Genomic DNA, 14,639 nt, shown 5'->3' with positions numbered 1-14,639 from the left:
TAGTTGCTTCATGTCTCAAGAAGTTTCTTCTTAATTAGAACTGTACCTGTGACAGTATTAAAAAGCGCTGAAATGAATAACAATACATATCCGTAGAGCAATTAACCAGATAAAGGCACTACAATACAAATGGACAGGAACTTTCACTGTGTTCCAATTCATTTGCTCTCAAAATGAAAAAAAAAAATATCCTGTGTCAGTCATAGCATTAAATGAGTTCCTATCCGCAGAAACCATGTCTACCCCCCCCCCCCCCCCCCGGAAAGCCTTCCCGTATCCCCATTTGAGAATAACACAGCCATGGAGACAGCTGCATTTATCAGCATTTGTAACCTGGGACAAATAATAGGGCGAGTAGGCGTTAATGACTTTGTCGCAATGAAAAAGCGGTCGCTGTTTTGCATATTAGCACTCTCCCGTGCAGTCAAAAACATTTTAATGCCTGAGGTAAAACACACGCACGCGCGCGCGCAGCCCGGCCGAAACGGCCCAGCGTGATTAGAGGCATATTAAAGGCCAGTGCGGAAGTGCCACAAAACCCATCAATAAAGATGATTTGATGATTTTTTTATGGGGGGGGGGACTTACGTGGGAAACCACACTGCTTCATCAACTTCTTCTTTGACACCAGCTTCATGGCCTGCGAAGCAAGTCATTTGGGTCAGGTTATTATTTTTTGAATATAAAGCAGCTAAAGGAAATGAAAACTCTTCATTAAGCTGCTGTTGCTCCAGCAGGCACACGCCGACGTTTACGCCCGCCATCGTGCGATGGAATCGGTGAATTTGCGGCTCACGTGGCAGATGAAAGCAAACTCAAACGACCGGGAAAAAGAATCAAGCGTCTACGTCTGTCATTACTCATCTGCTCCGCTCTCCATTCCGCTCATTGTTATGTAGGATTATCCACAGATGGCACCGGCGACAAGCTGCAATAAGCCCCAATCTTTCTCGGGAGGCCGCAATCTCCGGCGGACAACGATCACAATGCTTCGAAAGGTGAAAACGCCGGCGCTCGCTTGAAATGTATTTCCATTCCTCTTCATGAATCCTAAAGATGAAAGAGGACGCTTCTGCACAAATGTTCTTAGGCGCTATATGTCCTTGGATGATCTAATACCGCAACATTCAGCTGGAGACCATTTTCACATTATTTTTCTTCATTTGGCCAGCATCTTTTTTTTTTTCCCTCGTCAGACTCACGTGGGTGGGTGTTCAGGTTTGGCGGCGGGCGTAAAAAGCCGGAATCAGACAGCGGGATTGCATTGTTTGTTCAGCGCTTGACACGAAGGAACGCAAAGCTAGACTATACCATTAATACATGTCTTTTGTGAATGTTGGAGATGAAAAAAATGGCAAAACGTGTCGAGAAAAAATGTTTGCGGAGAAATGAAATTAGGCGCTAAAAAGTTGAGCGCGTCATTACTTTATTTCATTGCACCTACATTTGATGATAATCCTTTTTTCACGTCATTTAAGTTCGTTTTTTTTAGTATTTCTTCCAGTGTGGCTGTCCTTTATGTTTAACCCTTTACCGGGCTAAACAGGCCAAACGTCCGAAAGCGTCCAAAACAGCCATTGCTTTAATTCTAAACGCTTGCCTGTTTAGGACTTCAAAATAGAAAACCGCGTGGCCAATAAAGGCCAGTTTGGACTACCCAACACAGTAACTCTTTTCCCCCTTCCCTTTCCATGGACTCTCTTTCAATGTAGTGCGTTCGATTCAGCGGATGACCGAAGACAGTAGTATCAACAAAGCAACATTTCTAACCCGCTTCAATGAATTGTTACCTTTTTAATATGATTCTAAAATATTTACCACTAGTAAGCTATTTTATGCGCCGGGCATCATGTTAGCAAGTCTTTATCGGTGCATGCAAACCCATGCGGAACTGGCACAAATCCATATCGCTTGTAAAGAAACTTGAAAAAACGTTGAGCTTCTAAATGGCCAGCATCAAATGTCGATTTGCAATACAACCTGTTTGATGCACAGTAACACTATCGATGGTGGATGCACCGGAAGCGGCTCTTGTTGTTGCGAGGGAAGGAAAAAAAAATCAAAGAGGCGAAAAGCCACTGAGCTGGAAGAAAGGGAAAAATCAATGGCACGCGGGAAATTCATGAAGAGCTTTCTGTCTACGCGACGGAAGCGGATGGGCTCGGAACGGTCTTTTAGCGGAAAGAAATCGCTTAGTGCGAAATAAGTCTGCTGACTTACATAATGCTTGTCATCATCTTCATTGTATGCTAGTTTGACCACGCCATAGGAACCCTGCAAAACAAAGGGAAGGGATCAAATGCGAACGCGAGCGTCCAAAACGGCTGCAGTCGATGCAGTCAAAAACCTTTTTGGCCACTATCCCAGACGCGCCGCTCCAGGATCTGGACTCCTAGCCTCTTTTGCTTGGCTAGTCTGTCACGTTGCTTCTTTTCAAGTCAACCAACCATGTGGAAGACACGTTGTCCAATGATTTAAAAATAACGACTTAAGCATCTACTACTTGTTTGTTTCTTTTCCCATTCAAGACGGAAAGCCGCTCATTTTACTCTTCGCTGTCGAACGTGTGCAAAATGCATTCCCCTGACGGTGATTCCATCAAATAATCCTCCCCTAACCTCGGCCGGGCACCGCTAAAGTCGTTGTCGACTCGAATTCTCTGGGATGGAGCGAGTAAAACAAACTCACCTTTCCGATTTCACTCTTCAACTTGTACTGGTTCAACTGGATACAATCCTGGAGAACAAACACAATCGTCACCGGCAAAGACAAACAGCCGATGCGCAGAAGCGCCAAGCCGCCGAAGCGGATTAGTGAGACGGGCTCGCCGACGGCGCGGTGACCGCTTGGCGTGCACTGTCTGCGAGTCCCCGAGAGTGGTACTGCTTGGAAAGGATGCTTTGCGGTTCCACGGCAACCGGCGCCGCTACGGATCGGCGTCCGCCGGCCCAGTAGAGGAGCGCAAACTAGGCTATGGAAGGCGAGGGGAACTGCACGCGTGCGCACCAAAGTCAGCGAGCGCTCAAATTGAAGGATCGGGGAACGGATCCCGGCTAGAAAGCGCGTGGGACCAGAGCCGGTAGGCGGTAGCGGTGCTGGTCGCTAGGGCCCGAGCGACGCCTGAGGCTGAGAAGAGGGCAACAACTATTTGTCCGTGGTGCAAAACAAACCAGAATAGCATCTGCAGCAGTCGGCGTTGCGAGGCCACCAGGCGAAGTGTTTTGGGAAAAAATACTATTATGAAGGACGTTATGTAATGCGTCGCTTGCGGGGCTCACAAAAAAAGAAAAAAAAAAATCACAGCTAGGTCTCGGATTTTGTGTTGGAGATTGCTGACTGGTGTGAGGGAGTGTGGGCAGAGCAGAGTCGTCAACAAGAGTTGAAAAGAAAGCTTCGTCCGCTCAAGCAAATTGAGAGGCTAAAGCGGAGATGGCGTCGATTCAGAGGCGTCGGCGGGTGAACGGCTTGTTTCGGTGCTATGCTTAAAAACAAAATACATGTGTCATCATGGTTACTTTGTTCGATGACATCTTATTCCAGATTCAATTGTTGACAAGCCATATTTACTCAGCGGGAGTCAAACCGGGAAAAGAAAAAGAAAAGGCATTTCTGCTGTCTATGTACATGTTAAAACCTTATTTGAAATCTCAAGCGGATTTCAAAAAACGTCATACGGTACAGAGACTGGTATAATTCGACTACTTCTAAGTGCTTAGCCCACCATTTATAAACAGACAGATTGGTTAGTGGATGATAAAGAGGCAAAATAGGGCAGCGGATAAAGGAGGGAGGCAGGCCAAAAAAAAGGAAAAGTAGGACAGGCCGCGAGGTGCCGCGCAACACAAAGGCCGTCGCTATCGGACTTTTACAATTCCGCCTGTCATTTGACGGACCGCGCCAATACCGCGCATCGCACCCCCGCTGACCGTTTGGCGTTCGACGTCTCCTTTCAATTCAACACGAGACAATCGGTCGGCTTTCGAGAAAGACTACGGAAATAAATCAGAGCGGAATCACTGCTGAGAGGTTTTCAAGATGAGCGATAGCTCGAGAGGATGGCTCCACTTTCTTCCCCAATGAGTCGTACGAATCCTCACCTGAGAATCTGACACGGACACGCGTTTGGACTCCACCGTGGGCTTTCGAGCCACCCGGGGGGAGACGTGCGTACAGCCGCCTCCGGATGACTGGTAAGCGCCTCTCTCCTGCAGAGACAACTTCCTGCCGCTCAACTGAGGACGTGACGCCCGAGTTCTTTTGGCTCCATCCCCGTCGGCGCCCGGATCTTCCGTGGACATGGCGGCCAGGATGTCAGCGAGACTGCCGCTGCGCTCCTCGGAACCGGACCCCGGCCTTTCGGCGCCGGGCTCGCCGCTCGTCGCCATGGCGGACTTGGCGCGGGCGGAGTCGGCGGGAAGCCTCCGCCGGCATCAACGTGAACCGGGCCGGCTGGCGTCCGCGCTCTTGCGAGAGCTGGAAAGCCAAAAGAGGAGAAAGGCATCGCGGCGCGCTCGTTTGCCCTTTCTCGCCGCAGTCTTATCAAGCGAATCCAATGCGGCCGGAAGCCGCGAGCAGGGGCGCGCGTGTGGATTTGCGCCTTTGGACTTTGCTTTCCGATGACAAATGGGTAGCCGCCGCGATCGATCGATCGATCGATCCGTCCGTCGCGCGGAAGCGGCGGCGCGCTTATGCGGTCACATTTTCTGTGAAGGATTCTTCCATCATTGGTTTGGGGAAGAAAAAGCTGGGACTTTCACGTGCCACACCCTGATTCACTTTAGTTTAAGACCAGATTTTCCCAAATGTTTTGGACAGGTGCGATTGCAGGGGAAGGCTATGTTTCGGATATACAATGGCAGTCAGTCATCGCAATAATCGCCGGCCGACGGGAGCCGAGACGAGGGAGCCGCATTTGAATATGAAGCGCTTTCGACGGCGACCGTCTTTGCTCAAGTTTACTGTAGCGACCCAAAAGGCAATAACGATAAAAGCCCCGGAGTGGCTTGTTGGACAAATGACTCCATTAGTGAAGCACTTTCACTCTTACCTGGCTTCTATCGCTCTGCGCCAGCATTCAATTGGAAACAATGGATTCCCAGGCCAGAAAGGAATGGGGAAAGGAAAAAAAAATAAAATCATCTGCAAAGGCTGAAATATGGGGAAGGCATCATGCTAATAATCTTCAAGGAGCGCTTCACGTCTCCATCTTGGCTTCTGTCCTTTGCTTCTCTTTTTATGAGACCTTGACAACAGAGCAAAGAGCATCACCATTCAAAACGCAGATGAATGCCCCCCAGCTCTGGACTGACCTTGCAAGCCGACGTGGATTTATTTGTCTTCGCCTTTATCTTTCTCTCACAGTGTCTGCGAGCGCACAGACCGTGCGCGCATCTTGCAAATGTAAACTCGTTTACAGTAGGCGCAGCCACATAATATAACAGGATTCAATTCAAGAATTGCTTTAAACACGATCGTGTACTGATAAAAATGATTTTCCCTTTGATTGTGGACGTGCCGCAATCCTTTCGGCAAACTGACACGTGTTCCAAATATTTACACGTAACGTCTGCATTCCATCTGCATTGCGTTATTGAAATACTCCAAAGGTGTCCAAACTACCACTCAAAGGGCATTTGTGGCCCACTTTCTTTTTTATACCGGAGCAGAGGATACAGTTAAAATGACATTTGAAAACCCTTGTTGTTCTTGCTAGCAAAGTTCGGCCATGCTGCTTGTCGGGCGTATTTTAGAGACGGATTTTCTCTTGCGCGTACGTGTCCTGCTCCTTGACGTTTTTTGCATTCATTTCATCAATCGTTGACTTCATTTTCCGCTAGGCCTTTGCAATAAATTCAACTTATCTGGCGATACATTAGTTCAATCAAATCGAAGATTTGCAAAAGCTTTGGTCTGCGTGCTTCACAGGACAATTTGACACTCAGTCAAACAGTCGCGCGTATTCTGCGGCGACGTCCGATAAACGAAAACGAGACCATGCAAAAAAGGCTTTGTTTCTCAAAGGGATCGTGAAATGTTCTCGGGAGGTACGAATAAAATCAAAAACAGAGTAAGCCATGAAATGATTGGTACTTTCTGCCCATTGTCAATCAAGGAAATGCTGTCGAGAGCCCATTCAGAGTTTTGATTGCCAGCCAGAGAGCTTTTCATTTGCCACGGTGCTTATTATTGCAACGAGTGCACAACATAACACCGAGAGGAAGCTCGAATATTTGAGCTTTCTCATTTAGTTCAATTAAGTCATTTAATTGCTTATAAAACATGGAGTAATATGTTTTCTGTATGGTTTAATGCAAGACAAAAGCACCTTCAAAAAAGTAGGGCAGTCACTCTCAGGTCTTTTGAAAATGGACTATCCTTTTTCATATTTCATCCATTAATCAGGTTTTAATAATTACACTTATATGTGGTGAATAACTTCCTGTTCTTCTTCTGGACAAGCAGAGGGGCCCGTTCTTGACTGCCCTTATTGCATAAAATTTGAACACCTAAAACCGAGCTACTATCGATTGTTTCTAGCGACAGGTAACATTGTCAAAACAGTCAAAGTGCTTCTTGGCATGTTCTTACCTCTATCTCAAGAAGCTTTATGTGCAACTATTCTCTTCAAAGGAACCCCGCTAACTACTAAATCACGTGTTTTAAGCGTTTAATATCAGCTATTCGGCCACTGGGTGGTGCACCAAAAAAATGGAGCTGTAATCTTTCCAAAGTACTGCTATGCTATGTTTTTCAAGTTTACTTTATTTGTGTCACTCTTTTTTTTTTAATGGGAAATTTGAGAGTGTCTTTCTCTCTTGTTGCAATTGCAGCGGCGCGTAGGTCTGCAAGAAAGGTCAGTGTAGAAAACAGGTTGCGGCCTAGCATGGGGGTGGCTATTTTTAGTCTACCTCATTGTTTAAGTTGATTTACCCAATTTGGTCGATATTTTTTCCCCTCCGGCTCTAGAGTACAGCAATGCAATTTTAGTGGTAGCGTTTTCCCAAGTATTTAAGCAGACAACAATATGAAGGTGTTTGAAATTGAACGGTATCTTCTTCTTAGTTTTTCTTAGTTTATCTCCAATGTCCCTGATCCCCAAGAGGTGACAGGCCTCCGCTTCCCTTCCGCTGTCACGTTTCATTTACTCAAACAGCGGCCGGGTCACATAAATCACCGAGCAAAATGAGCAAAAAATAAATAAAAAAGAGGGAGCGGATATGCCGCATAGCACATTCGGGACATGGACTGGCTTCTCCTGATGGATGCTGGAACGGCTCGCGTTTAAACGGCTTTTGTGCGTGCGCGCGCGTGTGTTTGCATACGCAAACACACACCTGCCCGCTCCAACGCAGCCCACATCCCGTCCTCCACGCAGATACACTTGATTCTTTTTTGTGAGGATTAAGTGAGACAAGCGCGCAAACACCCGGACGAGCAAATAGAAAAGCTTTGCCCCCGCTCCCTCCCGTGTCCCTGTTGTGCTAGCAAACGGTTGGCGGCGATTATGCCTCATCATCTTTGACTGAGACTTGAAGGTGACATTTTCCAAGGAGATTTCCTTTCAACGAGGGCAGCGCAGAACAGCTCAAAGGCCTTTGCATGAAAATCAGCAATCAACTATGGTCATGGGAAATGAAAAATGGACACAATTATTGGTCCGGGACTATTACTGAGCAGAGTTGCACGGTATTTTAAATGTCTCATCAGTGCGGCACGCCGGCTGAATGTAAACCGATACTAATCTTACTTTGCCGTTTCCCGCAGTAAAAACTTCATTTATCTATTATTTGCATGTATAAGCAATAACATTTAGAAACACGTTTTCTATTTGCTGCCGACTGGAAATGACATCATACGGTCTTCTATCTGATTTTTTTTAGTGACGTACATGCTAGCAATAGTGATCGGCAATGCTAGCCATCGTTGGGCTGAGAGCCATCTCCTGCGGCGTTTTCACTGCTTTTTATGCGCTACTGATTGGGAGAACGCTTGCTAAAGATGAGATCACTTGGAACTCAGCCTTTGCTGCGCCACCGCACCTCTTTCCCACGCAAAATATTTCACCGATCGGTTCAGCTTGTCTTGCCTATGCGGGCATGCGCAACCCTGTCTCCAATTTGTTTTAGTGAGGCGCAGCGCTGTTTGCACAACTTGCACTAACGCTAATGTCTACGGTGCTCGTTTTCACAAATCCGTGCGGTCCGCTACTTTTTTTTGGTTCCGACGCACTTCGAGAAGCGTTAAAATAATGTTTGGATCACAGGCATCGGAGCATTTCCCTTCCCAACTACAGAGGAAGTAGCAGTATACCTCGCTAGGTTTTTTTACTCGACACTTTCGACCGCGTCCATTTGACACCGACTAATCCCTGGAACTCCTTAAATGAATCCTCGGGATTAGCGAGCAATTGTACTAGACGCCACTCCGTAAATCTATTAAGCGCCCGAGTGGGACAAGATGGCAAAAAGACACAAGACGCTGTCCGTGCGGAGGGTTAAATCATTTCTGAACAAACGTGCCTCGGTATCCGTTTTCTGAAGGGTTAGGGTTAGGAGACATTCCGGAGACTGACAATAATGCCTCTAGGATTACACGGGATATTAAACTGCGAGTGAGACGTGGGCTGAGCCTATTATTTCTCCTCCGCTCGCACCGGTCGAAAGAGCGTGGTTGACCTTCCTCGGATTCCGGGATACGGCGCCGCCAAGGATGGGGCGGACACCCGTGGGGCAAATTCACTTCTTCGGTGACATTTCCGATAGTATCGGCAGTGGGAGAAACACCCGCTTGCTTCTAGCGTCCGTGAGCCGGACCCTCTGCTTGACGATCTATTTTTAGAAGGTTGCCGCACCGGCTCTCGGGAGCTAAGGTAATGGCGCGCGAGCGCGGAGCTTGAGAGGGAAGCGCTCGATAGCACAACGCCGGAGGTCCGCCGTGATGAGAAGCCGCGCGGGGATTACACGCTGTGGCTAGAAAGGACACTCCACTTCAGCGTGTAACTCCACGCCCTCTAAATCCTCGCGAACGTCCCGAGCTCCTCTCCATATTCCAAACCGGTGACCGGGTGGCCGGACCGCCACGCGACAGAGTGCGAGCGGCTATTTGCTCCGTATGCAATGAGATGCCACCGCGGTCAGGGGGGAGGCCAGGCGAGTGCTCCGGACTCATTACAGCCTCGGCGCAAGAACACAAACGTCCGTGTTGGAGAATCCTTGGCGAGGAAAATGAAAACAAAGTGTCCCGCATATAATATCGTAACGCTGACCAGTCACACTCACAAGGCCAGCCCCGTAGCGTCGTCGCCCGATTAGCATTTAGCCTTGTGCGTTTCCAGCAGGAGGGTATAAGGCCGCAGAACATAGGGGTTTTCCCTCAGGCCGAATAGTGCTTATCAAGTACGGTATACCTTTAAGCAATATGCACACGCAATCAACGGCTATTTCTTGCGCAGCTCCGTTACGGTTACTCGGTATTCATTCTTATTTTTGTCTGAATCTTTTCTACTGGGTTTGAAACCTTTAAACGCACGAATGTTTGCTGGCTGCATTGCTTCGATTCAAATCAAAGAAAATATCATCCTGCCCGACGGTCTGGCTGCAGTAGGCGGAGCTCCTTAATTTAACATGAGGGATCGACACATGGATTCGCCCGAGCGCAAATATTGGCATCGCAGCGCTAATTTGTGGTCAAATATTGGATTTTCCTCTCCGCAAATGTTAGCTTTGAAACGAGATGATAGATTGCTGCAGGACAAGGACGAGATTGTTCATTTCTTTCAAACTGAGATAATCATATGGACGGGGTACGTGGCGGGTCTGGACACGTGACTTGTTTGAATGGATCGGAGCGACAAATCCATCGTGAATGACCGTGCGCGCTCACTGAAAAAATACTATTTGAAAGCGAGAAATGTACAAAGCACGCCAGCTTTAAAGGAAGCGACACAATTATCGTTCCGTTCCACGATTCCCTTGCACACTTACGTTGGAAGCGAAGGCCCGTCCTCTAACTCTTCCCCGCAAGTGTTCGACTCTCTCACAAAATGGGGATTCAAGGAAGGGCCCTAGCCAAAACTAGACTGCAATGGTGTCAAGTGACACTTGCAGAGTTTTGCATGCGCTAATCATTTCCGTTTTGCAAAGCCGATTGCGCTCGTGTCAGAGAGGAAGGACGTGTCTAGTTCCCCTAAAATGGCAGCAGCGTCCTCTTTTTCTAAAGCCGCCAAAATTTTTGCCAAAAGCGGCGGGCGGGAGCTTATGTCAACATTCATGCGGCGGATCGGAGTCACCTTTGATGAAATATTGTGGTCTGAAGCCAACGGAGAGCCTGAAGGGTCTCTTTCCTTCCATGACCACAAAGACTCACCTTAGACTTGGATGTGACTGTTTGCATGTTTATTACGTAATCAGTTACAATTGCTAATAAACGCCATTCCAATTTTGACTGAAAGAATGAAAGGGTTTGATGACGCTAACATCCTCAGGCAGAACCAGCGCCGGTGTTTAGCGGCCGCTTGGCCCGGTTGTAGCTGCGGCCAGCATATATTAGCCGCTGGCTAGCTAGCTAGCAGCGCTTAAGTGCTCCATATAAGATGGGGTGAAGATGAGCGGACGCACTTTGATGCTGACAATCTGTCCAACGGAACAAGTCGTTTATCCTTTTCAGCAGTTCGAGTTCATTTGACCGTAAATACCCGAGAACATCCTTTAGCCGCACGCTCGAAAAAAATAAAATGCCACAAAATAATGAATTATCAAATCTTAAGTGTCAAGAATCGAATCTAGTCTGGACATTAAATCCCTGCTACTTGTTTAGATTTTTTTTTTAAGCTTTTTTCAGGTGTTTTAATAAAGTACCTCAGCAGTTGATTTGGTGGCCGCCATTGTTAGACCCTCCTTTAGCCAAACACTTGAAAAAAGATGTCAGGTGTCATTGAGATCCACAATGGCCCTTCCTTTTCTACAATACACATTGTAAGCTTCAACTCAAGAAAATGAAAAGACCTTTAATGAAAATTTCAACGACATTACGTGACCAGAGGCGGGCCGGCCAGCCGAGCGACCGACTCGTGAAAAATACGAAAGGCTAGAAATTCCCAGTGGGCGTCTTGTTCCTTCTATATACGAGCAGCAGCTAATTAGAACGGTGGCAAGTGCAAACGGGGTGAAGTGCAGTCTTGCACTTAGCTGCGCTTAACATAAGATGTGAGCCCCCCCAGTCCTTCCTGGTCATGCTTTGAATAATGAAGGGGAACATGCAGATGAGGCCGACTAACGAGGCCCGCAAACGCGACGGCGTCTCTACACGCTTGCCGCGTCGTCGTCACCTATGCAACACCATCGGCTTGATGACGCCGCGTGCAACTCGCGCGTGGCTACTCCCCTCAAGTTGTGACCCGAGGCACATCAGCGTTACCGTCCATTGACGTTTACGTTTGAAAGCAGCGTTGCTCAAAACGTCGCCGGACTTGGGGAAAGAGCGATTCAATAAAAGACATTTACTCATTCGGCGCCAGGGACGTATTTTCACCTTTTTTAATAGCCCAGATACTTAAGTGTCAATTTAATACTTAAGTATCTGGAAATTCATGTCCTTAATGTACTTAAGTATAGATGAGATACTTAAGTATCTGGGATTTAATGTCCGGACTCTTAAAAAAACGTGAAAATACGTCCCTGGCATTTAATGAGTTAAGTGTCCTGAAATTCACTTCCCTTTTTTTTCAAAGTATTTAGCTACACAGGGTCTAAAAATGGCTAAAAGAATTGAGTACTAAAGTAATCGATTACGTTCAGTAAACAAGTACTCAAGTAAATGATTACTTTAGCACCCAGTCATTGATTTTTTTTTTATTATTATTTTAGTACCTAAAGAACTTCAGCACCTTAAGTATCAAATTTGTCACTGTACTTACATAACGTACTCATTACTTTAGTTCTCAACTAGTTATGTAAAGTAAAATGTGTTCTTGGGATGGGACGAATTTCCGATTTCAAGGGTACGCCGATATCGAGAATACATGAGAATACGCCGAAGCTATTTAAAAAGCTGTCAGGCGCGGAAGTGCTGTTGTTCAATTCGACAAGAGCGGGTTAGCCGTTGAGATGAAGGCAATTATTTGCCAGTACTTCTAGTCAATGCTGCGGGCGAAGGTGTGAAATATAGTTCTGTGAGATTCCAGCAAGCGCTGCCTTTCGCTGCGTTTTGAAGGCGACGCCGCGGCACGCAGCCGGGGCTTTGGCTCCGTTCTTACCAGCGTAAGTTGAAAGCTTTTTCGGCGTGAAATACGTTTTCATGTAGGATTAAAAAAATATCACTTGAGGCACACATTACAAAGGGAAAGGCATCCATCGAGGCTCTGATGCTGCTCTAATTTTTCAAATTGAAGGTGCTGAGGGCCATTTCCTTCAAAGAAAAAAAATCTCCCCAAAAATTTGCTGATAGTTTACGTATAGACGCCCACGCCTTGGTACACTTTCATTTCGAAGTCCATCCCTGCAGCAAAACAGAAGAAAGCCAACTCTAATTTGAAATGGCACAATGGCTCTCCTCGGTCGGAAGAACAGCGGTCGGACCCTTGGATGATGGAACGGCGGTTCGGTTTTGACGTCGATAAAATACACGCCGTCTCTCAGCCCAAATATGTCATGCGTAAATAAGCGGGGCGTCGCGGCTCGGGTATGAGCGCGCTCGACGGAAACGGCCATCGCTTACGATCGAACAAAAATAGAAAGCAATTTCAAGAAGGGGAGCAAGAGGACTTAACAATGTATTTGCCATCCGGCGGAGGCCTTCTGACTCACACGCCGCATGCGCTCCACTTGCTTTATTTGGATTGAAGACGTAAAAGAAAAAGTGGCTGAATTCTCTCCCGCGCCTGAGCGCGTGCAAACGCAGCAGCTTCTGTCCCCGCGCTTTAATCGAGTCATTTCCCGACGGGGAGGTGAAACCGAAACGTTGAAACGGCCTGCTTCTCAGAGCGAGCGCCGTGTCGGTCGGCGCCGTGCGCGATAAGGGTGAAATTGCCGGCTTGAATGGAGCCGAAAGCAGACAAAAGACACGAGCGGCAAATGATTTGTTTTCTCCAAAATTGGAAATCAGTAGCACGGCCGCCATTTTTGTCAAGCGGCCTTCCAGAAGAATACCACGAAGCCTCTACTCTCCGTAATGCTTATGGCGGCGCGTATCGACGTCCGCAAGTATAACGAGCGAGCACTCCGGCGGGAAAGCGGAGCTGCTCGGCAACGCCGTCGCAAAAAGCTCATTCAAATACTCCGAGACCTTCAATTAATAATAATAATGGTGCGTCGACTGGGCGGGGCTACGGGGAATAACGGACTTCCTTTCACGCGCGGGTCATTTTCTGTCAAAATTCATCCGCGTTAGCAAATCAATCGACAGCTAGTTGAAGAATCAAGCGATCGGCCGGGGACCGGTCACGTCCAAGCGGCCACTCCGTTGCAACGCAATCGGCAGCTAATTCAGACCCATCGCTAATTAGGGGTGTAATTGTTTAGAGCATTGTATACATTCACGTTGTTAATATATGCTACCGAGTTTCAATTTGAACATTTGGAGCTTTTGCCTCAAAGGTTTCCCAAGAAACAAAGTGCTTCGGCTCAAAAACAGGTTAAAAAAACACTTGTTTTGGTCATCTCTGGGGAAGGCCATTTTGCCTCTTGCTGTCGACTGAATATGACGTCACGGTTGAGCCGGGCTCAGGTAACGGCCTATCACAGCATAGCTTTGAAGCATCACATGACCAAACTCCAAAAACAGGTAGCCAAGCGGCAAAATTGCGTAATCTGAGGTTTTTATTTTTTGCCGCTTAACTGATCGTCCAAATAACGCAATATTCATCGGTGCTCATGCTAGTGTGCCGCCTCCAAAAAAAATGGCAAAGATTTTTTATTTTTAAATTGACACTCATCCGTATTTCCATGCGGGAAAAGCTGATTTGACGTGCGAGAGATGTGAGTTGCCAGCACGGTGACTGAACCAGTTGAACTCGTACGTCGAGGCAGCGCCGTGACGCGCGTCGCTTCAACAGGGGCTGTGAGGCACGCGGTCATGTATTTTTTCGATCCACTTGCCCGTCCATCTTATTCTAGCCCGGCAACGCCACCCGAACGTAAAGCCCGAATGAAAAGTTTGACTCACCCAAATGATCTTGGAACCTCCGCCTCTCGAGACTCGTCACGGACCGGAGGGGATTGTCCCGCTCGGACGTGTCCGTCCGTCCGTCCGTCCGTCCGTCGGCGCGTCCTCCTCCCAGGCTAGCGAACCGGAACCGCAGCCCGCTGACCCGAGACGCCTGTCATGTTTCGACGCCGCTCCCTTTTCTTCCGGAATTGACGGCGAGCCCACGCCGAAGCCTCTCTCCTCCCACCGGGTTCGGGTCCTCGCCGAAGCGAGCCGCCGGCTTGCTGCGGCGGCGATCCGAACGCGTCAATGCGCTTTGTCTCACTCTGCCCGCCGCGCGCGGGCAAGCAGAAGTTTAGTTGTCGAATCCCCGGGTCCTACAATTCGTCCCGTTCCCCCCGGCGTCACTAGTGTGCGCCATTGTCTTTTATTTACAACGCAGCGGACGATACGCTCCTGAAGATGTTATTTTAGTTAAGCGGCGCCTTCGCGTGCTC

The 14,639-nt window shown here is 47.9% G+C and overlaps 1 protein-coding gene and 1 long non-coding RNA gene across 4 annotated transcripts in view; one reads left to right on the top strand and one right to left on the bottom strand.

The window, feature by feature from the left end:
• LOC148408273 (uncharacterized) overlaps window positions 1–5,154 on the top strand; it is an 11,059-nt gene extending 5,905 nt beyond the window's left edge. Inside the window, exons 3-4 of the long non-coding RNA XR_015868660.1 lie at window positions 900–998; window positions 4,212–5,154. This is a non-coding gene — a long non-coding RNA (uncharacterized LOC148408273). The remainder of the gene's footprint in view (window positions 1–899; window positions 999–4,211) is intronic.
• Window positions 1–14,639, bottom strand: part of camkk1a (calcium/calmodulin-dependent protein kinase kinase 1, alpha a) — a 27,096-nt gene extending 12,457 nt beyond the window's left edge. For 2 of the 3 annotated variants that reach the window (XM_088441719.1, XM_088441721.1), the window contains exons 1-5: window positions 14,161–14,639; window positions 4,098–4,473; window positions 2,689–2,736; window positions 2,221–2,274; window positions 589–640 (exon numbers count right to left, since the gene is read on the bottom strand). In XM_088441719.1, coding sequence (XP_088297845.1) covers window positions 589–640; window positions 2,221–2,274; window positions 2,689–2,736; window positions 4,098–4,385 — 442 coding nt within the window. In that variant the 5' untranslated portion in view covers window positions 4,386–4,473; window positions 14,161–14,639. Of the gene's footprint in view, window positions 1–588; window positions 641–2,220; window positions 2,275–2,688; window positions 2,737–4,097; window positions 4,474–5,047; window positions 5,063–14,160 lie in introns of all 3 variants that reach the window. The other variant, XM_088441720.1, reaches the window with a different exon arrangement.

This window comes from Hippichthys cyanospilos, chromosome 18 (assembly GCF_059441005.1).
Source record: "Hippichthys cyanospilos isolate Australia breed blue-spotted pipefish chromosome 18, RoL_Hcya_1.0, whole genome shotgun sequence".
In the NCBI taxonomy this organism is placed as follows: domain Eukaryota; kingdom Metazoa; phylum Chordata; class Actinopteri; order Syngnathiformes; family Syngnathidae; genus Hippichthys; species Hippichthys cyanospilos.
This window is presented reverse-complemented; position numbering and strand designations above follow the sequence as displayed.